This window comes from Martes martes, assembly GCF_963455335.1.
Source record: "Martes martes genome assembly, chromosome: 11".
NCBI lineage: Eukaryota > Metazoa > Chordata > Mammalia > Carnivora > Mustelidae > Martes > Martes martes.
In genome coordinates, this window is record NC_137899.1 from 73,868,631 (window position 1) to 73,895,510 (window position 26,880).

The window sequence follows — 26,880 nt, forward strand, 5'->3', positions numbered from 1 at the left end:
TGCCTCCTACGAATAAGCACTATACTACTGCAGGCCCTATACACTGACTGAGCCGGGTATCTCTCAGGTGACCAGTAGGATGTGGCATGGATTTGCAGTTTTGGAAACCTTCCACTTTAAGAAAATATTTTATCATTTGGAATGATGCTAATTATGATAAAAGTTTCCATTCGTTTTAGAGGGATTTCAAAGAATTATTTCATAGTTACAATAATAGCACTAGACACTGTGTAATACTACAATTCTCAAAGGGGGAAGTTTTTGGGAAAAGATACAGAATGTGCAGGATGTTTTGAATCTTCTGACAAAAACTGGCTGATGACTCATGAGTCTCTTGCAATTTGTTAAGTATACAGAGGGAAAATAGTATCAAAGTATTGCTCATTGGGTATAATTTTTGTCTTCAAATATCAGAGGTGACAACTCACAGCAAAACTTTATCTCAGATGCTCACGATAAATCAAGACATTTTTATTTCACTTTAGCCTAAAATTTACTTTAGCTATAGTATTAGCATTGTAAAAAAAAAATTCAGTTTCTGAAGTTTCGAAGAATAAAAATATTTAAATAAGCTAATGAACTAAAGATAATACTGATGTGTAATCCATACTTTAATTTATGTCCAAATGTCCTGTGGTCTCTCCACTGACAATCTGGAAGAAAGAGAAAATTCAAAATATTGAGTTTAACTGGGTTATATTCATATTCCTTTGACTTCAACTAAAACCGTTTTTAATTAGTACTATATTGTGTATTTTTTGTCTTGGTGCCTTCATAGATTTCCTGGGGTCTTTCTGCCCCATGTTGTATGATGTTCTTTCAGTTCTTTCCTTTGTTTGCCCGCACTGTCATCTCGATCTACTTAAAAAAAAAAACAAAAAACAAAAAAAACTATTGTTTCACTGTCTAAATACACACTAAAATGTTTAAGAATAGAGAACTGCAGTTTTGGGGGGAAATTTAAAAAAAGGTAGTGCCGAAGGAACAGGAACAAAAGGGTGTCCTTCATCTCTAGGAATAGGTCTGTTTTGTCCCTAGAGAAGCTTCTATCTTTGCAGATCTGGCCTGCAAGCCAAGTTTTGTCTCATTTGGGTTGCTACTCCAAAGTACACCTTCCATAGCTCTGTCCATCTGCCTGTCTTTCTCATCGCCTACCCCCCGATCTGTCTTTCCCCTCATTTTTCTGTCTTTCTCCCCCACCTGACTCAAGTTTTGCATGATTTCATTGAAGAATTTATTGCTATTTAGAAGAACCCAAATGGCAGTGACTTCAAAGTGATGTTTTAATAATATTTTCTAATAAGTTTATTCTTAGCTTGTATATTTGTGAGTTTGGGTACATGGAGATTTTTAGAGCTATTTCTTTTAAGCTGAGACCCACGTTTTTTTTTTTTTTTTTTTAAATAATGATTTATTTTTCTAGATTGAATTAAACTCTGGTGATATTTGAGTTGTCTTTCAGAATACATAGTTCCTTCACTGGAGTTACACAGGGACATTTGAGAATGTAATTTTAAAGGATCAATTGAAGTAACACAGAAATATATACAGTTTCTCTTAGAAATGTTTTCACTAATACCAATATATAGTGTTAAACTAGTACAGTTTTTGAGGACCTTTTGTAATTAATTTGTATAATTCTCAATTAGTATAGCATAAAATAGGGTAGAGGAGGAGCTGATAGTATAAATTTGCCTTGTTTCTGAAAAAATCTTGCAAGGCATTAATTTTTTCTTACATAGAAGGTTTAAGTTGAATACACTGGGAAGCTTTTTGAAAGATTCACTTAGGATCCTCCAGTTGAAGGGTTCCTAGTTTGGGGAGAGGTCTGTGACTTTCACTTAACTTCTATACTTGAAATCTAGCATTTCCTTCACTTGTAAGTGGAAGCAATAAACTTCAGTAGCATTAATAGTACCTCTCACTTTGTCACTGATATTTTCATATTCTATTACCATTGTTGCAGAAGTCCTGAAATATTGTTTATGCTAATCACTACTGTAAAATTATAGTAGTTATCAGATGACCACAGAATCTTGTTATTGATGTGTGAGAAAAAATACATACTTAATACTTTTGTTCTACTTTTAATAACTATTTCAACATAATTGGTTTCCTATGAAATCATTTCTGTTTTACACATTTAAAAATCTTTTGTCCATGGCATGCAAAAAACCAAACCGTGCTCTACCCTGCTTTGCTACATCCTAAGCATTCTTTGTAGCATAATTTCCTTTGTAATCCTGCATTTCTGTGTGTAGTTTTCATAATGCAGAGAATGCAGATTTTTTAATAGCTTTTTTTGGCTCACATGAAATTGGAATAAGTGTAAAAGACATATCCAAATTTCCACCTTGAAAAACTTAAATAGTAAGTAGCCATTGTTCTCACGTTTACCTTTTCATGCATACTTTTGTAAAATTATTTGTTTTTTAACCAGAGCATAGTCAACAATATTGGGATACAGAGGCATGGAGAAAATTATTTCTGTGGTTTTGCATGCCACAATTTGGGTAATGTTAACTCTCCATAAAAAATACAGGAGAAAACAGAAGAAACCTTTATCAAAAGTCAACAACCTGGTGAGAATTTTTTTCTGGGGTCTCAGAGACATCTTCCTAAGGGATTTTAATTGATATGTAACATAGGGTGGCTTCAGGCCCTCTTCCCAGCACAGGACCCTGTGGTTTGTACTGGCTTCCCTACTTCTTGTACACTTGACCAAAGCAAAAATGTCAGGTGGTGGACGTTGGCTCGGGAGGTAGATGAGGCAATTAGAAGAAAATACAGAATAATTAGAAAACAGTTTGCTCAGGTAAGTTAATGATATTCCTTCCTTTGACAGGGAAAATATTCATACAAATAAATAGTCTCCTCAAAGATTGAAAAATCCAGGAATTGGGGGGAAATGTGAAGATAATTGAAAGAAAAGAGCAAAATGGATTAATACACTAGTTTCCCAAAGACATATTAAACCTGCCTAAATTTCTACTCTGAATTCTCTTGGGAAATCAAAGTGGAAGAACTGGACCTCTTGGGGAATAATATCCTCATAACATAACATAATTTAAAGTTGACACTAGACGCTGAAGTTTGTTTTTTTTTTCCTAATAATTATGCTCAGTGAGGGATGCAGAAATTGCATTTTGGAATGACAGAAGAGCAGTTCTTTTAGAAAGAACTTCAATGTCTGTGGTAGCTCTCTCCTGGAAAACGTGTTCTGTGGAGTGACAGGAGAAGATGAAGTAAAACCAAAAGTCATCTCCGCCTCAGGCCATACAAATGAATTTCATAAAGTCAACAGGTATTTAAGGATTTGCCCTGTGCCCAGGCTTGGGTACAAGAGTGTGTAGAGCAGTCCTATTTTATTCCTTAATCTAGTGCTTTTGGTTATTCGGTCACTTATTTCTGACTAAAAGTATAATTTTTTACAAAGTATGAACATACTAGCTCTTGAACCCCAGTGGACCCCATTATATGTGTGTGTGTGTGTGTGTATACGTAAATAAAATCAGGCCTCCGAAATATCATCTTCCTAACTGATACTTAGATCCCTTGCTAAACCTCCTAACTTGCTTAAGACCCTGGCCTTCTGGCATACCTGCCTTTCAGAACCAAAATCTAGACTTTTTCAACTTCTCTCCATACCAGGGAGCTGAGCACTACTGAGGAAACCTAGACCTCCATAAAAATCACCATCGTGACCCATGTGGGATCTTGGGTCTCAGCTGGATTTTCAGAATCCCTCAGCAAACCTTTGGTGTGCCCCTCCTTCGTTCAGCATCACCTGAATTGCTCTGGGGCAGGCACACGGCTGGGGACTGGGACACCACAGTGGACTATACGGACAAGCAGACCTGCTCTATTTTCCACAATGGCTGTTCTATTCTGTTGCCACTCTCTTTATTTAAATGAAATTCTCGCAAGCTTCCCCTCACTCTCCAGGGGCAGAAGACGCTTTCTCTGCATAGATTTCTTGAAAGGATGTCTGCATTTGCTGTCTCTACTTCCTCATTTTTCAATTACTCCTCTTCCCACTGCTCTTCAGTTTCATCCCTGTCACACCACTGAAATGTCTCTGGCTAAGCACCATATTTGACACAATCTCCTTGAAATCTTTTCCTTTCTTGCTTCCATGTCCCCTCCATTCCCTGGAGTTTCTACATCCTTAGTAAGTCCTCAGTTTTTCTCAAATGATGTCATTCTCCCTGGACAACTTAATAATTTCATTCATTATAAGAATTTCAGCCACAAGTAGCTTCCTACCCTGGATCTGTCTGTCTCTTACACTCTAGGCCAGTGTCTCCACTCTTGTCCAAATGTCCACCTCTTGGACATTTCCATTTGAGTATCTTCAGACTACCATGTCTATTATTATTTTTTAAGTAGGTTCCTTTAAGTAGTTTCCATGGCCAGTGTGGAGCCCATGGCCAGTGTGGAGCCCAGTGTGGGACTTGAACTCACAACCCTGAGATAAAGATCAGAGCTGAGATCAAGAGTCAGACGCTTAACTGAGCTACCCTGGTGCCTCCCCAAAGTACTTTAAACCACACGATTTTTCTTTCCATGTTTCTTTCTTGGTAAATGGCCCCAGAAACCAGGGAGTCATACTTCACTATTTTCTAACCATCACTGCCTCATCTGTTGTCTTATCAACTCCTATGAATCTGAGGACCCCCATTATATTCCTTAAAGTCACCTTACCTGACCCTCCTGACACCATATTATTATCATTGATGTTGCTCCTGCCTCCTTTCCAAAATGGAAAATTGAGGGTTTTCTCTGCCCCAACAATGTTGAGCCACTTGTATTTCTAAAACTATCTTGTTCTTTGTGTGCCTTTGAATAACCTCCGGACTACCTGGAGCCACCTTTACCTTCTCTTCACCCAACACGTGTCCTGGGCTCACCTGCTTCTGGGGCTTAGCCAGCTTGGGGCCCACACATATTCAGCATTCATTACCTTTCCACTGTACTTAGACAGTGTGTGAAGCCAAGTAACAGCTCTGTTCAAGGCCAAGGAAAGACCCTGAGCTAGACTTTCACAGAAGTCTGATGCCTGGAAAGAATCTGGAGATCATTTTCTTCTGCATTATATGCATATAGACACTGAATGAAATGATTTGTTCAAGGTCATTTAGCCAGTTAGTGACAGAGTCAAGACAAGTCAAGACTTAGAAAATAGAATGTCATTTCCTGGTTGCTAGAAGCCTCACCAAACCCAAACAGACAAACACCACAGACACTTGTGGCATTCCTTCCAGTCGTTCTGGCATTTGCTGGCCTGAATGGGCAGCCTAGGTAATGAACTGTGACTCAGGGACACCTCAGCGGGGTTGGGGGGTGGTGGGGGGGGCGGTGAAGTGCAGAGCAGTGAGAGGCAGCACAATAAGAGGTTTTTTTTGTTGTTGTTGTTGTTGTTGTTTTTTATCTTTTCTATGATTTAAAATAATGAGGCTACAGAGGTTTTTTTTTGGATGAGAAAACCAGGTTTGTCAGTATTAGGGTCCTTGCAAACAACATGTTCATGGATTTTCTTGGCTCTGAAATTGTTTGTACACTAAATTAAGGTGGAGGTATTTATACCTTATAATTTCAATGTCATGCTGTCCTGTTCATCTGAGGCTTAAAAAAAAAACAAACCCCAAATGGTATTAATAGATAACATGGGTGGAGAGGGAGGGATGTGGAAAGAGTAACAATGCCATCATTGATTCACAAATTAATTCCATAAATAACGGGATTTACCTCCTGTGCACTGCTTTGAAATGTGCTTTGGTGTCTCATTTCACTAGGCTTTTGCTCTTCATCCTGTCTGGAGTGTCTGTCAGACTGCTGTGTCTCTTTGGTCGGGGCCTGGCTCTTCTATCAGAAGGGGGGAGCACATCCTGAGCCTTCTCAAGGCGAGGCTATTCTTGCCTGTAGGAGGCCCCTCCCCCTGCCGGAGCTGCAGTCCTGCCTCCATAGGAGCTTGCAGGAACAGGAACTGCTGGGGCCTCTCCGCCCTTTGGATCACAGAGGTGCAGGGGCCTGATCGCAGCCCTGTGAGCACTGTCAGCTTCTCTTTGTGTGTGTGTGTGTCTGTCTGCCTGTCTGTTCCCACAAGATCTAATGTCACGAGTAACCTGGCCCACTCTGGGGGGCTCAGTAATAGGCTAATAATGGGTGACTAAGCATCTCCAGATGGCAGTGTCAGATTCTGAACTCACCTCCTCCCATGGACACCCCAAATCTACAGCTACATCTGGAACCATTTCTCCTGAAAAGGACCTGCAAACTAGCTGTGTATCCTTCCCATCTGGCAAGGAAAAAACCCACATCCAAAGCAAGCAGGAGAGGCTGAGGCTATCCTGCAGTAAAGCTCACTCCAGCGCAGTGATGCACACTTAGGAGGGAACTCAAAACCTGGAGCTTCTCCCACATTCAGCACCCTAACCTTTAAGACTGCATCTGATGGATGAGCCCCCCAAACATCTAGCTTTGTAAATCAACGGTGCTTGCATCCCTAAGACCCAAAAGAAGACTATGCTGAACTGAGGAAAGGCTATTAATAGGCTTGTGCTCTTGGACCCACAGGCCCCATGGCCCAGTATAGAGGCAGCTGATTGACAGGTTAGACCTAAACCTTAAGATAGGCAAATACTCTTTCTTTAACATAAACAAGTGTCAGTAAGGGGGCAGGCATCTAATTTAACACACCTCTAGGGGTCGTTGAGGGTAGGTACTCAGAACTGAAGCTGGCAGGTACTATCTTAGGGAGGTTGCTTTCCCTCTGCCTCCCGCCAACTAAACTACTGTCATCTCCAGAAACATCACAGTGGGGTCACTATCTTTGTCATCTAGACTGCCAATGAACTTATACATGTATCTGATGCCCAAGGACACCACTGGATTGTCTAGCTCTGGTGGACAGCAGGGACTGTGTTCCTGGGTCCCACAGACTAACACAGGAGAGACTGTTCTTGGCCAACTGCCACTCCTAGGGCACTGTACAGATAGCGGACTGAAACACAGCCCCAGTGTTTCTGCAAGAGGGGCCTATTTGCTTAACATGAGCTTAGACTTTGGGCAGGCTTCAGGTGGGGCATATATCTAGGGGCCTGCTGATATGGAATCCACAGGCCTGTGCATGCTTTCTTCAAGCTCCCCTTCTGCATTGTTCCAGATTACCAGTATCCTTCCAAAAGGAACTTGCATACCTACCTGCTATCCTGATTTTTGTAACTTCCACCCAGTGGACACCTCTAGATTGCCTAGCTGTGGAAGGCAGTGGGAGTCATACTTGTAGTCCTACAGGATTATATATGTTTGCATACTTTAAAAGCTGTTGTTGTGTGTGTTGGGGGAGGGGGGCGAGTCTGTCTTTGAAACAGTTTGAGTCTAGGTGCTGACTGAGATCCTTTCTTTTGGAACATGGATAACTTTTAGCACCCTCTCAACCACTGGGAGCCACTAAAAATAAAGTAGTCTGTTGGACAATACAAAGGTTTGAGAGACAACCAAGAGCTAGGATAGGGTTGAACAATAAGATTTACCTGCTACACAAAGCCACTCTACTTCTTCATACTGGGCAAGGTGGCTGTTTGATCTAATGCATAGAAGCCAACAGAGAGAGTCAAGAAAAATGAATAAAGAGAGGAGTATGTTTTAAAAGAAAGAACAAGACAAATCCTAAGAAAAACTTCTTAAGCAGTTTACCTGACAGAGTTCAAAATAATAGTAATAGTTTTAAAGATGTTCACCAAACTTGGGAGAAGAAAGAAATATACAGAATTACCAAATGGAAGTCACAGAGCTGAAGAACACAAAACCAAACTGAAAAATATGCTTAGAAGGATTCAGCAGCAGACTATATCTGAAGCAGAAGAAAAAATCAGTGAACTTAAAAACAGGGCAGTGGAACTCACCTCATCAGAGCAATAGAAAGAAAAAAAAAAATGGGTAAGATAGCTTAAGGGAGTTAGGTGACATCGAGTGGGCCAATATTCACATTAAAGGGATCACAGAAGGAGAAGAGAGAAAGGGGCAAAAAAGTTATTTGAAGAAGTGATGGCTGAGAATTTTCCTAACCCCGTGAAGAAAAGAGACATCCAGATATAGGATGCTGAGAAATCTCCAAATATGAACCCAAGGAGACTCACACCAAGACACGTTATAATTAATATGTCAAAAGTTAAAGAGGAGAGAATCTTAAAAGCAGGAAGAGAAAAACAACATACATACAAGGGAACCCCTACAGACTATACTTGGATTTTTCAGCAGAACCTGTGCAGGACAGAAGGGAATGGCATGATATATTTCAAGTGCTGAAAGAAGAAAAACTCACAACCAAGAAGACTCTCCAGCAAAGTTGTCATTCTCGATTTTAGGAGAGAGCATTTTCCAGACAGACAAAAGCTAAGCCTGCCTTACAGTAAACGTTAAAGGGACTTCATTAAGCTGAGGTAAAAGGACACAGATGAGCAACAGAAACACATATGAAAGTACAGATCTCAGTGGTAAAGGTAAATATTAGTAAAATTCAGAATAATGTAAACATGGCAGATTAATCACTTATAAAGGTAGTATGAAGGTTAGAAAAATAGTAAAACTACAATAAGTAGCTAAGATAAAAATATAAAATGTGACATCAAGGAAGAGGGGAAAGTAAAAATATAGAGCTTTAGAATGCATTAAAACAAGTTATAAACTTAAAATAGACTGTTAGAAATGTCATTATGTATAAGCCTCTTCCTAACCACAAAGCAAAAACCTATGGCAGATACACACACAAAATATGGAAAAGAGATTAATCTTAGCATACCACTATAGAAAATCTTAAGTTACAAAGGAAGAGAGCAAGTGAAAGGAAGAAACAGAAGGGCTACAAAACAGCCCCAAAAAAAAAAAAAAAAATTTTTTTTTTTTTTTTTACAAATGGCAGTCAGTATATGCCTATCAGTAATTAACTTTAAATGTAAATGGACTAAATTCTTCTATTAAAAAGGTTGAATGAAAACACAAGATTCATCTATGTGCTCCCTACAATAGACCCACTCCAGATGTAAAGTCACACAGACTGAAAGAGAAGGGATGGTAAACAATCTTCCATGCAAATTGAAACCAAAAGAAAGCTGGAGTAAGTGTATTTAGATCAAGCAAAATAGTCTTTAAAATAAGGACTGTAAAAAGAGACAAGCACATACTGATAAAGGGGGCAATACAACAAAAGGATATAACATTTTAAATAATTTTAGTACCCACATAGGAACACCTGAATATGTAAAGCAAGTATTTACAGACCCAAAAGAAGAAATAGCAATACACTAATAGTACAGGACTTTAATACCCCCCTTTCATCAACAGATAGATCACCCAGACAGAAAATCAATAAGGACACATTGTCCTTAAGCAGATTATTAGACCAGATGGACTTAATATACACAGAACATTACACCCAAAAGTAACATGGAATAGTCTCCTGGATAGAGCATGTTAGGCCACAAAATAAGTCTAAATCAATTCAAAAAGATTGAAGTTGTATTCAGCATCTTTTCTAACCATAGTTGTCTTTAATTAGAAATCAATTACAAGAAAAATGGAAAATTTACAAACATGTGGAAATTAAACAGCAGTTTACTGAACAACCACTGGGTCAAAGGAGAAATTTAAAAATGCCCTGAGAATATGAAAACAGAAGTACAACATAACAAAAATAATGGATACAGCAAAAGCAGTTCTACCAGGGAAGTTCATAATGATAAATACCTACCTCAAGAAACAAGAATAAATCTAAAACAATCTAACTCTATACCTCAAGGCATTAGAAAAACAAATGAAGACCATAGTTGGTAAAGTGGAAGTAAATGAAGTAGAGGCTTAGAAGACAATAGAAATAACGAATGAAACCAAGAGCTGTTTCTTTGAAAAGATAAGCAAAATTGGTGAACCTTTAAATTCACAAAAAAAGCAGACTCAAAAATCATAAATGCAAGAGGAGACATTACAACTGATATCACAGAAATACAAAAGCTTTAAGACACTACTATGAACAATTACATTCCAACCAATTTCACAACCAAGAAGAAATAAATAAATTCCCAGAAACATAACCAAGAAACACTACCAAGAGTGAATCATAATAAAATAGAAAATATAAAGAGACTGGTTACTAGTAAGGAGTTTGAATCAGTAAGAAAAAAATCTCCCAAAAAACCAAAGTCAGGACCAGATGGCTTCACCGGTGAATTGTAAAACCCATCCTTCTCAAACTCTTCCAAAAATAATAGAAGAGGAGGAAACACTTTCAAACTCATTTTATAAGACCAGCATTACCCTGATACAAAAACAACACCAAGGATGCTGCAAGAAAGAAAATTACAAGGCAGTATCCCTCATGAAGGTACATGCAAATAGCCTCAACAAAATATTAGCAAACCAAATTCAACAATTCATTTAAAAGACCATACATTGTGATCAACTAAGATTTATTCCAGGAATGCAAGGATGGTTCAATATCTGCAAATCGATGTATATACCATTTTAATAAAATGAAATGTAAAAATTATATGATCATCAATAGATGCAGAAAAACTGACAAAATTCAACATAAATTTATGATTAAAAATCTGAACAATTGTGTATGGAGGGAATATATCTCAATGTAACAAAAGCTGTATATGACCAGCCCACAGCTAACACCATACTCAATGGTGAAAAGCTTGAAAGCTTTTACTCTAAGATCAGGAGTAAGACAAGGATGCCCACTCTTACCACTGTTATTCAGTATAGTATTAGAAATTCTGACCTGAGCAATTAGGAAGAAGAAACAGAAGACATACAAATTGGAAAGGAAGAAATAAAATTATCAGTATTTGCAGATGACATAATATGTATAGAAAACCCTAAAGATTCTTACAAAAACTGTTAGACCCAATTCTGTGAAGGTGCAGGATCCAAAAATCAGTATGAAAAATCTGTAGCATTTATATATATGTATATGATCAGAAAGAGAAATTAAGAAAATAATCCTATTTACATTTGCATCAAAGAATAAAATACCCGGAAATATATTTAACCAAGAAAGTAAAAGACTTGTACCCTAAGTACCAACAGACATTCGTGCAAGAAACTGAAGACAACATAAATATGAAAATATTCTATGCTCATGGACTGGAAGAATATTGTTAAAATGTCCATACTACCTAAAGCAGTTGACAGGTTCAATGAAATCCCCAGCAAAACGGCAAGGGCATTAATAGAAATAATAGAACGATCCTAAAGTTTGGAATTACAGAAGACCCTAAATAGCCAAGCAATCTTGAGAAAGAACGACAAAGCTAGAAGCATCACACTGTCTGATTTCATCTGTATTACAAAGCTGTAATAGTCAAAGCATGATGGTATTGGCATAAAAACAAACACATGGATCAATGGAACAGAATAGAGAGCCCAGAAATAAACCCACGCATGCATAGTGAGCCAAGAATATGCAATGAGTAAAAGTCTCTTCAGTAAATGATACCAGGAAACCTCAACAACCACATGCAAAAGAATGCAACTGGACCACTATTGTATACCGTACACATAAGTTAACTCAAAATAGAATAAAGACTGTAAGACCTGAAACCATAAAATTCAGAAGAAAATATAGGCAGTAAGCTACTCCTTGATTTCTACTCTGGTGGCAATTTTTTTAGATTTTGTTTTTTTAGAATTTTTTTAGAAGCAAACCTAGAATAAACAAGTAGGACTGCCTCAAACTAAAAGGCTTCTGCACAGCAAAGGAATCCATCAACAAAACAAAACCACAAGCTATTGAATGAGAGAAAATATTTGTAAATATTGAATGAGGGGTTAGTATCCAAAATATAGAGAGAATTCAAACAACTCAACAGCAAAACACCCCAAAGAATCTGATTTAAAATGGGCAGAAGATTTCAATAGATATTTTTCCAAAGATGATATACAGATGGCCAACATGTCCCATGAAAAGGTGCTTAATATCACTAATCATCAGGGAAATTCAAATCAACAACACAAGAAATACCACCTCACACTTGTCAGATTGGCCAATATCAACAAGACAGAAATACCAAGTGTTGAGGTTGTGGAGAAGAGAGACCCCGTGTGCACTGTTACTGGGAAGGTAAATTGGTTTAGCTACTATTGAAAACAGTATGGAAGTTGTTCGAAAATTAAAAATGGAACTGTCAGGGTGCCTGGGTGGTTCAGTCATGAAAATTGCCTTCAGCTTAGGTGATGATCCTAGTGTCCTGGGATCAAGCCCAGCATCAGACTAGACTCCCTGCTCAGTGGGGAGTCTGCTTCTCCCTCTCCCTCCCTCATAAATAAATCTAAAAAAAAAAAAATTTTTTTTAAATAAATAAATAAGGAAGTACCATATGACTCAGTAATTCTAATGCTGGGTATTTATCCAGAAGAAATGAAAAGGCTAGTTCAAAAAGGCAAATCCACCCTCATGTTCACTGGAGATTTATAATAGCCAAAATACGGAAATAATGTTTCTTAATGGATGATTGGATAAAGAGAATATGATCAATAATATAATTGTGTGTGTGTGTGTGTGTGTGTGTGTGTGTGTATACACACAAATGAACATTATCCAACCATAAAAAAGAGGAAAATCTCGCCTTTGCAACAACATGGATGGACCTTGAGGGCATTATGCTAAGTGTGTGAGTTAGATAAAGACAAATACCGTAGGATCGCACTTATATGTGACATCTAAAAACAGAAAAAAATGAGTTCACAGGTATAAAGAACAGATTAGATTGGTGATGGCCTGAGGCAGCAGGTGGGGGTGGGTAAAATGGATGAAGGAGTCCAAAAGCGACAAACTTCCACTTATAAAATAAAGAAGTCTTGGGGATGTAACGTACAGCATGGTGACTATAGTAAACATATTACCTATATGAAAGTTGCCAAGAGAGTAGATCTTAGAAGTTCTCCTGTGTAACGTACAGCATGGTGACTATAGTAAACATATTACCTATATGAAAGTTGCCAAGAGAGTAGATCTTAGAAGTTCTCCTGAGAAAACTATGGTGACAGTAACTGGACATATTGTGGTGATGATTTCACAGAGCAATTACAATAAATTATGTTGTAAACCTGAATCTAATATGTTACATGTTAATTATACCTCAATAAATACATTAATAAATTTATTTAATTAAAAACTTCTGCACCTTCCCACCCCATTGGGCACTATTTTGCCCCCCCCCCAAAAAAAATTCTTAATTTACTTTGCACAGTATTTAGACAAGCACCAGTAAGAAGAGAAACCAAAATGTGAATTGTGAAAGAGACACAGTTGGGAAAAATGGGAAGAACGTTAAGGTTTGAGGAGAGATTTCTGAGATCATTTCTGTACAGTTTTAAGAACGTAAATCCTACCTCGCACCAGACAGAATAGATAAAATTAACAAGCCAGGAAACAACAGATGTTGGCGAGGATGCAGAGAAAGAAGAAACGTCCTACACTGTTGGTGGGAATGCAAGCTGGTGCAGCCACTCTGGAAAACAGAAAGGAGGGTCCTCAAAAAGTTGAAAATAGAGCTACCCTATGACCCAGCAATTGCAGTACTGGATATTTACCCTAAAGATACAAACATAGTGATCCGAAGGGGCACGTGCACCCAAATGTTTATAGCAGCAATGTCCAGAACACCCAAACTATGAAAAGAACCTAGATGTCCATCAACAGATGAATGGATAAAGAAGGGGGGTGTGTGTGTGTGTGTGTAATGGAATACTATGCAGCCATCAAAAGAAATGAAATCTTGCCATTTGCAATGACATGGATGGAACTAGAGGATATTATGCTGAGTGAAATAAGTCAACCAGAGAAAGACAATTACTGTATGATCTCTCTGATATGAGGAATTTGAGAGGCAGAGTGAGGGGTTTGGGAAGTAGGGAAGGAAAAAATGAAACAAGATGGGATTGGGAAGGAGACAAACCTTAAGAGACTCTTAATCTCACAAAACAAACAGGGTTGCTGGGAGGTGTTGGGGGGTAGGGACAGGGTGGTTGGGTTATGGACATTGGGGAGGGTATGTGCTATGATGAGTGCTGTGAAATGTGTAAGCCTGACGATTCACAGACCTGTACCCCTGGGGCAAATAATACACTATATGCTAATAAAAATAACTAATAATAAAAAAAAAAAGAAAATTCCCAAATTCACAAACTATCTTTACATCTCAAAGAACTAGAGAATCAACAAATTAAGCCAAACCCATGGATGGGAAGGAAAATAATTACAATTAGAACAGAAATCAATGAATTAGAAACCAGAAATATAGTAGAACACATCAACAAAATTAGAAGCTGGTTCTTTAAAAGAATTAATAAGATTGATAAACCACTGGCCAGACTTCTCCAAAAGAAAAGAGAATGGGCCCAAATTAATAAAACTATGAATGAAAGGGGAGAGAACATGACTAACACCAAGGAAATAGAAACAATCACTATAAATTATTATCAACAACTGTATGTCAATAAATTTAGCGATCTGTTAGAAATGGATGCATTCTTGGAACCTATAAACTACTAAGACTGAAACACAAAGAAATTGACAGTCTGAATAGACCAATAACCAATAATGAGATTGAAGCAGTAATCAGAAACCTCCCCAAAAACAAGAGTCCAGAATCTGATGGATTCCCTGGGGAATTCTACCAAACATTCAAAGAAGAAATAATACTTTTTCTACTGAAGCTCTTTCAGAAAATAGAAACAGAAGGGGAACTTCCAAACTCATTCTATGAGGCCAGCATTACCTTGATCCCTAAACCAGGCAAAGACCCCGTCACAAAGGAGAATTTCTGACCAATATCCTTGATGAACACGGACGCAAAAATTCTCACCAAAATACTAGCCAGTAGGATCCAACAGTACATTAAAAGGATTATTCACCACAACCAAGTGGGATTTATTCCTGGGCTGCAAGGTTGGTTCAACGTCTGCAAATCAACCAATGTGATACAATACATTAATAAAAGAAAGAACAAGTTTAAAAAAAAAATAAATCTTAGTTTTAATGAAAAAAATTATTTTTTCCTGGCCATAGATGGCATTATGACCAATTTCAGCAGACCGTTAGACATACTCTTTCTAGGAAACTGCTTCTAAGATCTAAAGTGGATTTTGTTATCCAAAAGTTACATTCAACTTTATTAATTAAACCTTTTGGATTAGGGGTTTTCCAACTGGCCAACTGAATAAAGTCAACACCGACTAGGATCAGGTAAAGTGTAGTGTTTCTCTGTTTAAGCCTTCCAGCTTCCAGAGAAAAGTAAATGGACATAATTTAAATATGGAAAAAGATGATTATTTTAAGTCTTCCGCTGCAGCCAAACATAAAATTTCCTAATTTTTCCTGGGCAGATTTCTGCCTGCTTCACTCTGCTGCAGATTCTCTTTCTTGCCTTTTTGGATCTCTCTTAACCGAACCTTTTATAACCCTCCTTCGGTTACAATGGAATGGCCTGATTTTAGTGTGGTGATCAGAGTAATGAAATATTGGTAGGTAAAGCGGGGTGTGGGCTCCTTGGAAGAAATCTTGCATTATTTCCGTCACTATGACAGTAACAATATTTGGTTAAGTACTTCACGAGAAATCCCTTCTTGGGCACTTATAGGCATGGTCATGCTCATCGTAACCCTTTGAGGACAGTGCTGTTATTACCAGCTGGGCAGCTTGTCGTCTGGTTAAAGTAATGTAAATGTTATTTGCACCATCTGTTTTTTTGTTTTTTTTTAAAACTTTTCTTTACCCTCTTCTCTGCTCCATTACTAACTGTACATGTAACATGTTTTAAAGAAACACCTCTACTAACTGAGCATTTACTCCTCTTCAGGTTTCTTTGTACAGCTCCTGAGTGGGGCAGAAGGGCAGGGGGGCAGGGCGTGTTCTGTTATATAGGCTGTGTTCCTAGACTTAGTAGATGCGACTCTTCAGAAAGGACTCCTTGACTCAGTGCTACAGTTAAGTCATGACTAACAATTACTGGATCAAATCTCTCAGAGTTTGGAATATTTAATGAATCGACCATGGAACAGGCAGCAAGATAAATGAGTAAGAGAAGCCAAAAAAAAAAAAAAAAAAACCAAATCTGTGCTATTCACTTAACTGTAATTTAAAATGCAAATGCACTTCCCATAGGTGCAGGATGGAATCCAGAATTTGGACATGTGGGAGGAAAATCAAGGAGTCCCTTTGTGGGAGGTGGGAGAATGGTGTTATTTTTTTCCCAAGGTTCTTTTGAGTTTGCTGAGAGGAAAGATAATAGTAAAGATAATTGTTCAGTTTTCCTAAGTGTGGTCTTCTCTGCACTGCGGTGGAAAATACAGCTCTTCTCTTCTTTTACCTCCTGACCTAACTCACTTTCTTCCCTACTAGGAAAATGTTGACTGTGTTCTGGCTGAGAAGCATGGCCTCACGGGGACAGCAGTGTGCCAGAGTGTTCTGGGTAGGAGGGACACTTTGAGCCAATTTATGCAGGCGGCAGGTCATCCTAGGGCTGTAGGCCAGATGCTGTGTGTCCTCTGGCTTGGAGACACAGGGCTCCTTGGAGCTGAGCTACCGTGCTGTATTAGTAAATATTTCCTGCCCCTGCATACACTTGAGGAGCAGAACTCCCTGGAGATGTCTGTGTCTCATCCCTCACAGCTGGCTTTTCAGAGGCCACATACTTAGCTCTCCTGGCTGTGATTCAGGATTACTAAAACCCACTTCTAGCCTGCTTTTTGATTTTGCATTGAGAAACAACGGTCGCAGTGAAGCTGCGTCTGGGCACAAGAATGCCTCCACCCAATGAGGCATCCCCTGTACAATGAGCCCCTTTGTACCCCTACCGGGCAGATGTGAGCCTTAGCAGCTAAAGACATGGCGACACCTGTGGGTTCTCTGTAGCTTTGGTCATAAAGTCAGGTTTGATCTCTGTGCAATTTCCTAAATTACTAATTACGCATAATTGACTGCTCATATTTTTATCTGCAGTTGCTTTTTGGCACACTGTCAGTCTGTTACAAATGGTAACCTCTTTTTCTCTGTATACAGTTTGCTTGTTGGGGACCTGATTAAGAAAGTCATTTCAAGCGTGTAAGTCATAGGAAATGATATTAGAGATGAGTCGAGATAAAACACATACAACTCTGCGTGCACTCAGAAATGGTTTGTGGGTTATTCTCAGAATTCGTTGCTCTGTGCTTCCCAGTACTCTGCTGTTTGGGGTCTCTGTTCCAAGAAATTCAGAGCACCTGTCATACCACATCTTAAAAAAAAGAAAACTAAAGAAATGTAAGAGGCTCCCTTAGAACAGAGCAGAGTTTAGGGTGCACATGGTTTTCTGATGGCTCTTAAGTCAGTAGTCTGTTCACTGTAACTGCTTCCCTCATATTTTCTTAGCACTTTGGGTCACATAGGATTGGGTCAATCAATCTGACATAAGCACTTTGGGTCACATAGGATTGAATCAATCAATTTGGGATCATTTCTTTATTAAACTAATGTGTTCTTCTAAAAATGAGCCTCCGGTCTCATCTTAAACAGAACCAAGGCCGTCGGACCAGTCACAGAGGCTTCCACCAGCCATCAAGGATGCTGGTCATCTAGGTTCCCGGTGTTACCTTCATGGCATGGGACAGCTCAATGCTTTCCAGATAGATGACCTCTCACAGGACTCAAAAGATTTTGTTTGGGTTTGTTGTCTGCAGTCATTCGTAACAGTTTTGTTACGTAACAGTTTTGGTTTCTTTTAATCAAACGTTGTGCTAAAGCTTTCTTTTTACAGCTTCTTGCGGCTGCTGGTGTGTTCCGTTGTTGTCCTCAGTTTACAGTAGCTGTCAGTCTTGCGCTGAGCTCCCCTCTCAGTAGTACACCGAATTGTGCAATTCTTGCTTGGCCCAGTCTGAGACAGGCATCCTTCCCAGAACCTAGTTGGCTTCTCAGAGGTTAAATACTTTTGGCAAAAACTGCAAATATGACTGAATAAAACCAGAAAAATGAAAAACCTCAAGAACAGGGGGAAAAATAATTATTTCTGACTGTGAACTACATCAGTGCAGTGGACTCATCTTCTTTCGTCTTCTTAGTTGGCTAATACTTCTAATCCTCTCTTTGCTTCAAATAAAACCAACATGGTAATGCTGTTTGTGATTGTTGATTCCCCTGAAGGGGGTGGGGTGACCGTGGCAGAAACTGTCAGCTCTTTGGCCTTACTTTAACCTCTTCGTTGCCTCAGGTCACCATATGATCCAACTGCCCTTTCTAGAGCACGACTAAAAAGAAAAATAAATTGATCGGAGAGCATTTAGGGATCTTCTTGTTGTCGTCGTCGTACCTGGGTAGTTCTTTACTTCTAAAGGACAGATAATGACTGTCTCTGGTCCCTGTCTGTATAGATGCACCTTGTTTAGTATCACTGTTCTCTCTGAACTGTATTTTGGTTTGTGGCTTTTTTTAGGTGTCCTTGAATTGACTGTTTTTTTCAGAGTAGCCCCGAGTGGTTTCCAAGTAAATGATGTAGAACCTGTGTTTTAAGATGATGTCTTTTTTGTGTCTGTGTAAGTTTCAGTATTTACATTAAGAACTTCTTTTGAGACCAGTGTCATGACCATGTCTGACCAGAATTCCTATGTCATCCGTTCACTGCTTTTGTTCAGGTAAGGATGGACCTGAACTTTTATCCTTTAAATTGACAGATTTGTTTCTTCTGAGACATGCTCTCTCTTGGCTGCCTACCGTCTCCCGTCTATCTCCACAGCGTGACCGGCTGCTTATCAGGTCTCCTACTCATCAACTTTGCTCTCGTTGAGGGTTATAGCCTTTACTACCAACTCTTCATTAAAAGTGAGAGTCAGACTCATCTTTAGAAAGGAAAGGAACATGAATCAAGGCTAAAAACAGATCAAGACAAATCAGAAAGTTTTGGATTTATAACTGATCTTCCCCCAAGGAAGATGAACTGAGTGCTCCACCCCCGTGGTCAGCCCAGCATGCTGGACTCGAGGCTGGCCCATTCTGGCGAGGCGCGTGGCTTCTCACTCTGACTCTGCAGCCGGCCTTTAGGACTCGGGGCGAATTTTCTAAAATTCCTCTAAGTCTATATTGGTAAAACGGGGATCATACCAGTACTGCTTCTTGAAAATATTATTAGAATTAAGGGAATTCATATTTGGAAAGAGCCTTACACAGAGTTTAGTACAAAGTAAGTATCTAAAATAGTTTTTAAAAAAATGAAATGGTGTGGGTGCCTGGCTGGCTCAGATATTTAAGCATCTGCCTTCAGCTCAGGTCATGGTCCTGGAATCGAGTCCCCCATTGGGCTCCTGCTCAGTGGGGAGTCCGCTTCTCCCTCTACCCCTCGCCCCTGCTTGTGTGTGCTGTCTCTTAAAAATAAATCGTTTAAAAAAATGAAATAGTGATGAAAACATCTCTCTCCTAAGAAACGTATTTCTTAATTCTGAAAACAGCAAATAAATAATTTTCCTTCATTAACACTAGGCTTCCCATTCTATGAAAAACAACTAGTCATACCTATTAGTTATAGAAACCACGTTTTGTTATAGAAGATAGACTAGAAAGGAGTGTTTGATCTCTTGGCAACTAAGAACTTTTTCATTTTGTTTACTAAAAATAGTTTAATAGACTTTAATTTGTGAATCTTGTTGGCTTAAAGTAGGAGTTTGGACAGACCCTACTCTGGGTGTAGGGCTTCTCATTTCTGTATGACAACTGTCATTGTCTAAAATCGGGAAGAGCTTTTAATTTCCAGTGAATAGATAGGTCCTCTGAGTGGCGATTAACTGTTTAGTTTGGAATGTCATTCCTGTCCCTTTTTATCCTGCAGGCTCTTGATTTCTTAACAATTACATTCAGTCTCTCCCCTCCTGATTATTGGTTTCTTCCTCTTTTCTCTCTGTAGGCATGGCTGGGCTCCCTTCTTTTGAATCAGGCATAAAAACTTTTTATTTCATTCTGCTACCAAATCTTATTAATGCCTCCTCAGCCATGTAATCAATCCCATACCTCTAGCTAACTGTAAGATTTGATTCAGATTTCTCTTTATTACTTTAAACTCTCAAGGTCTAAAAATTAACTCATCTGTCTCTTGTTATTTTATTTTTACCTTAAAAAAGCCACATACTGAGAGCAAATAGTCATTTTTGAGAAAGGACTGGTATCTTAAATATCTACAAATCAGTAAGAAAAAAAAAACATGTAACTTAATTAGAAAAATGAGGGGGAACATGAATGGCCTGAACACCTGTTTCAAAGACGAGGAAACACAAAAAAGATGTCTAGACTTACTAGTGAAGATATAAATGCAAAGTAAAACCACCATGAGATGCCCTTTCACACTCAACTAACTGGCAGTAATGAAGGTAGGACAGTCTCCAAGATTGATGAGGATGTAGATATTGAGCATTCTTAAGCTTGGTTTGGGGGAGTAAATTTTGGAGCAAGCAGTGTTTTTGGAAACAAGTTTGCATATCCTGTGAGCCCACAGTTCTACCAGTCACCTAGCATGGGAGCTCTAAGACACTTGCACAAAACTATTCCAAACAGTAATGTCTGGAATAGCAAAAACATTGGATATGACAAATATATTCATAAATAGTATGGATAAGTTAATTACAGTATATTTAACCAATTGGGATACCCTACACCTGGAAAATAAGTGAACTTAGCAACATGATCCTGGAGGGGAAATACACAGTACTGAGCAAAAAAATGCTACTCACAGGAATCCAGAAGGTACCTTTATCCTTTCTGAGAGCTTACTGAGGGACGTTTCCACATTCACTGTTGTGAAAAGTATAGTGCAAAGTAAGGGAAAGACTCAGTCAAGATTCGAGACATTGATTATATTGTGGAAGAGGGAGCTTTACATAGGAAGGGACCAAAAGAGCCTTCAAAGATGTAAGCCTCTCCTCAGGCTGGGTGGAATGGCCATTCTTTCCCCCCTTGAAACTGATCCAATATGGAAAGTTCTGTGTATGATGTATTCTGTGATTAATATATAAAGAATCTTATGTTCAAGAAGATGCTTAGGGCTTTAAGAATACTCGGTTAAAGGTTCTTCAACGGGGCACCTGGGTGGCTCAGTGGGTTAAGCCTCTGCCTTCGGCTCAGGTCATGATCTCAGGGTCCTGGGATCCAGCCCCACATCGGGCTCTCTGCTCAGCGGGGAGCCTGCTTCCCCCCCTCTCTCTCTGCCTGACTCTCTGCCTACTTGTGATCTCTCTGTCAAATAAATAAACAAAATCTTTAAAAAAAAGAAAATTTAAAGGTTCTTCAACGTCAAGTGAGTTTCTGTAGATTCCCCTTTCAGCCTTGAAATAGCAGCGTTCCCTAGTGACGTAGAAAGTTAAGGTCACAAGTGTTAGAACTAGTTAGTACTCATATCTCTGTGAAGGCATATTGAACAGAACTGGCTTTCTGAAAGGTAACTCTGTTTTCTTCATAGGATAACAAACCTAGCTCTTTATAACAGTTATCTTACAAACCATGATGACAATATAATCGTGGAAACGCTCAGAAATCTACTGAATGTATCGTACTGAATATTTTTTCCTCCAGTTTGGGAGCAGGCGGGTGGTGCAGTCAAACGTCTATTGCTCAAGGACTGCGAGGTCACGGAAGTGTTTAGCCTATGTGATGGAGAGCAACAGGATGTAGGGAAGATGGGTGAGAGGCACAGAGCAGTGGAACCTAGGCCTAAGACCACCGTATGGTGTGTGAGAATAACAAAATCTCACCCACGTGCACACATCTGCACCCACACCCCACCACCACCTTTTCGGTCGGTTGGTTGTTTTCTGACTGCAACATCGACTTCTAAAGGCGGCTCTTCTAAAACTTTAAGCTTCTTTGTGAGCTTCCAGCCCATGGGAAGGCTTCTAAGACTGCATGTCGTGGGGTTTGGGATTATTTTGATCAATTCTTATCATTTAGTCCATTGATGATTTCTCCATTTGTGTCCATTTTTTTTTTCTCCTCACTACATGGTCTCTTCCCACCTGAAAATGAAGATTGCTGCGTCCACTGTATCCTGGCCTGCTTGTTCTGTGAATTCCTCACCCTCTGCAATATCGTCCTGGGCCAGGCCTCCTGTGGCATCTGCACCTCAGAAGCCTGCTGCTGTTGCTGTGGAGACGAGATGGGGGACGACTGTAACTGCCCTTGTGACATGGACTGTGGCATCATGGACGCCTGTTGTGAATCATCAGACTGCTTGGAAATCTGTATGGAATGCTGTGGAATTTGTTTTCCTTCATAGGTGTTTATCTTCTGTTTGTGTTAAAACTGGAGGTTTTACAATTTTTCTTCGAAGGGAGCGGAAAATCACATGGTGAGAGTCTCATGAAGCAACCCAGTATTTGCACTGTTAACTCATTATTTTAAGTAATCTCTGAAAGCCTTTTCTCTCTAACCAAAACTATGTGTTTTAATATGTGAAATTTTAACTACTTCTAAACTAAGTAAGTTACAATGACTGAGGGACATTTTGACCAAAAAAAAAAAAAGCTAAATGTCTCCTTTTTATGCATGTTTCTGTTGCTTTTAACCATTCTTAAGAGCCTCTTGCTCCACGTGTATTATTTCTCTGTATTTAAACCAGACAGTTTATATTTTTGATGTTTATCTGTTCATGGTTGCAAGTAAGCATCCCTTCTTTCAAAGCGAACTTTGGGAGACAAACCCACACCATAGTTGGGCACCCAGTGTTCAGCTCTGTGCTGGGTTCTCCCTTTCTCCCCTCGTTCATCAGACACTAAGTGCCTGCTGTGTGTAACGGCCTGCTCAGATGCAAAGACGGATGCCACTGAACTCCCATCCAGAGGACTATACACTTTAGTAGAGGAAAGACACCTGTCAAGTACACACCAGTCCTCAAGACATACTGAAGTGAGGATGATGCGAGAGAGAGAGGCTAGAAAGGCTCTAGGAATACACAGAAGAGACTAGCTCTTGTCTACTGGCAGAGGCACACAGTTTCAAGGAAAAGGGGGCATTTGAGGAGGCCTTTTAGGATGAGTGATCCATCCATGGCTTGGATGAATCAGATTTAGTAAGACCAAGTTTTAGTTGGGGAGCCTGAACTCTGTGTGCCCTTAAGCTGTTAAAAGAAAAATGCCTTAAGTATGTATTTTCTTTAGTTGCAGGAATACAGCTTTTTATTAAAGCCTATAAAATTTAAATTAACGAAAAATATGCAATTTTTTACACATCATTTAAATGTTATGATAAAGTTTTGATAAGAATATAATGCTTTATTAAAATAGCTCTATTTTATTAAGAATGTGGAATACTTTTGACAAAATGCATTTAAATTAGGTGATTTTTTAAAAATATTAAAATCTCAGTATTCTGATTTTGATTTAATCAAAAGTGGTTTTTTTTTTGGTTTGTTTTTTTTTTTTTTGGCGGGGAGGGTTTGAGAGCTTTCAGTCTTTTGCAGGAGGGGGAGGTTGTTTTGCTTCGTACATAATGTTTATAAACAGGGCTCACCTTAAATGTAAACCCTTCCTTCCAATACAGTGGGAAACTGGACATCTGCTACTGTGACCAGATTTTAGTACTGCAATTTTATGTGAATCGAAAATAACACTGCAGGTTATCAAGATGCTGCAGTGTAAAGAAATAGTCTCATAATCAACTGAAGTGTATAGTTAGTAAGACACAGACACTTTGTGTAGCCCAGATGAAGGTGGGGGCAAATTTCCATACTATGTGCTCTCCTACTAAGTCTGATCTTCCCAGAACTGTAGTTTGGTTTGATTTAATGTAATTCCTTGTAGAAATTCTGGAAGGATACTTTTGGATTAATAGTTATTTTTTAATTCTTCCAGCTAAAATTCAACTTGATAGTGAAAACAAATGCATAGAAAGGCTAGCCTTTTAGGAAAGGTTTTAAACCTAAAGCGCAGGAATGTCACCTCTGGTTTTTCCTTTGAGATAAAACCTAGCTTCTATTTCTGTCATTACTTAAAGGACTTAAAGGAGAAAAAAAAAAGCAAACTTCTGAATCCCCTTTTCACTGCTATGTATGTGTATACACACACATACCCTTTAAGTTGTCAGGTTTAAACAGAATTATAGAAAACCGCTATCTTTCTCTTGTCTAAAGAGTGTTTTTGTTACAGTAAATATAAGAACATCTTTGTACTATTTCATAGTAGCCAGAATCTGAATATTTACGTATACTCAAAGTTATGCGTATCTATTAGGATAGAGGAATATCATCTGTGTATTGACATATAAATTAGCCTTTTAATGACCTGGAATTGTTAAGATGTGTCACTTTTTATCTTGCAAGATTTTTCAGCCGAGTTTTATCTAATATTTAAATATATTCTGCCACTATTTGCAAGGAAAATATTAGCACTTTTGAAGGAATGTTTCTCCGTAACAGAGAACATTAATTAATAGCAGAATTTTTTTTCATATTTATATTCACAGTACTTTTCCTCTGTTGTCTACTCTAGTCATTCCATAAAGTATTTGTATGATTTTAAAAAATGAAAAGAAAAAAAAAAAAAACCAAAGTAGGAAAATGTGAAAATAGTTTCAGTATATGTTAGAATTTCTGTATGTAAAATGTTTTGTTGAATATATGGCCGTCATGACTAAGTGCTAGAGTTTACAGTTACAGATTTGGTCTCTTTTTAAATGTGGAAACTTAACCTTTAATATTTTTAAACTGGACCTGTATTATCCTGAATACATTATTTTGAAATTAAAAAAAAAGTTCTCTCTTGTGCTTTAGCATATTTTCTACCTAATTGATACACTGATGTTTGAATGAATTTGACTGTCATTTAAAACTTGAGGCTTTTATCTTGTTACTTCCCTTTCTGAAGATTTCCTAATTTCCTTATGTAAATCATATGACTCATGCTCCTAAATAAACTATGAAAGATTCAGATCCGTTTATACTGCAGATCATAATTAACATATGATTTTAAAACATGGTCTTAAATAAATGGTTTTTAGAAGTTGGGAGATAATTCCAAAAGAAGTAAATGAAAACAAAGTTCATTTTAATATGTATACTGAGATTAAACACAAAAAAACTATGAAATTGGGTATTAGAGTTAATGAATTTCATCCAAAAGTTAAATCATCAGAAGTATTTTCATCTAGGGTTTTTAGCAGTGCAATTTTTAAGTAAGGAGGTGTAGTGTTTTATAGTTACTATTTAACCACCCCCCAATCACTTTAGCTAGAAGGCTTTTTATTTAGGAATAGGATCGGATTTTTGCATTCTTATAGTCTATCAACTGTATCCTTTTTCCTAACCTAAAGTAGTCAGGGTTTCTCTGAACAGTTCAAGGAGTAACCAAGGCAACCTTATGTAATAACTTTTCATTCTTTATCCATACAACCTCTATCAGTGCCCTAGATTCTAATGTTATAAATGTCAAAGTCACTGCCTAACATAAATAAGACTGGAATCCTGAGTCTGTGGCTTGCCTTCTGGAATTCTGGATTAAATGCTTAGATTTACCCAACCACCTAATGAATAAGTTTATTTATTAATGAGGTTATTTTTCAAATTATTCAAGACCTTTATGCCCTTTCCAATTACTTGTGATTTGTAAGCCCATAGGTTTATTACATCTAATCTGACAGGCAAGATAAAATTTCATCAAATAATACACTACCCATTTTTCTTTTCCTTTTACACTAACGTAGTAAAGCATACCTTTTTTTTAAAAAGATTTTATTTATTTATATGACAGAGTGTATGCATACCAGCAGAGGGAGGGCAAAGGGAGAGGGAGAAGCAGGCTCCCCACTGAGCAGGGAGCCTGATGCAATGGGGAGCTTGATCCCAGGACCCTGATCATGACCTGAGCCAAAGACAGACACTTAACCAACTGAGCCACCCAGGCACCCCTAAAGCATACCATTTTTGTTTTAAAGACTGGTTAGCATATTGATAGGGTTTATTGCACACTTACTGTTTATGCTTTTTGATCAAGCGTTTTTTTTACAAAGGAGTCTCTTTAACCCTTCTCCATGCCCCACTGTCACCAGTAAATTTCCAGTGTCTGTTTTCTCAAGGTACCTCAGTAAAGAGTCAGGACCCTCACATAGTTTCAACCTAGATAAGGAGTTTGGCACCTCTTGTGAGAAAACTGCCAGTATTTATTTGCTTACTTAATATTAGAGATTTTGCAGAAGTGGGTGTGGAGCGGGGAGAACACTGCGATGACGCAGCCCTCCAGTGGAGGGTGGTTTTGGCAAAAATGATCAGTAGTGACTAAATCCAGCACAAATTTTTGCATCTCAAAATTCCCAACAATGATTGCTTCCTCGACTGTGAAAGGGCTGCAAATCAAAGTATCATATAAATATTCAAATTTTAATGGCGTCACTAGGCACTCTGGAGTGAAAAGGATTATAAGCACAGCCGCGCCTCACCTAGGAAGCAGGATCTTTAGGCAAGCAGAAACCTGCACCAGCCCCTTCTTCTTTAAAAGGGGACAATGGTGGGACAATGGCCACGGGGGCTACACCAATACTCCCAAGCTGCCAAATGTCAACATGAGCGGTCTCCTGCCTTCCTACTGAACTCGGGCCACTAGTTCGGGTTCCACTGTGAGTCTGTTATTTATGCCCTCGGGCCCTCACCTGGGTGCTTGCTGAAACCGAGTGCTGCTTTCAGTTGCGAGGGGACCGCGAAGAAATCACTGGTATATAACCATCCTTTGACACGTTACCGACATGGGGTATAGATAACATGTGTTAAAGACAAAGTGTAGCTTTGCAATTAAGTGCTCACTTCCAGGCAGGTCTTTGTGTGAGGTTCGGTTGAGAATATAATTATTAGGAAAATAGTAAAAAGCAAATTCAAACAA

At 38.6% G+C, this 26,880-nt stretch overlaps 1 protein-coding gene across 2 annotated transcripts in view; it reads left to right on the plus strand.

Annotated features, from left to right (window-relative positions):
• The window catches only part of MDFIC (MyoD family inhibitor domain containing), an 89,562-nt gene extending 64,813 nt beyond the window's left edge, over nt 1-24,749 (plus strand). For both annotated transcript variants that reach the window (XM_080818363.1, XM_080818364.1), the window contains exon 5: nt 22,045-24,749. In XM_080818363.1, coding sequence (XP_080674489.1) covers nt 22,045-22,292 — 248 coding nt within the window. In that variant the 3' untranslated portion in view covers nt 22,293-24,749. The remainder of the gene's footprint in view (nt 1-22,044) is intronic.
• Nucleotides 24,750-26,880: the final 2,131 nt, after the last annotated feature.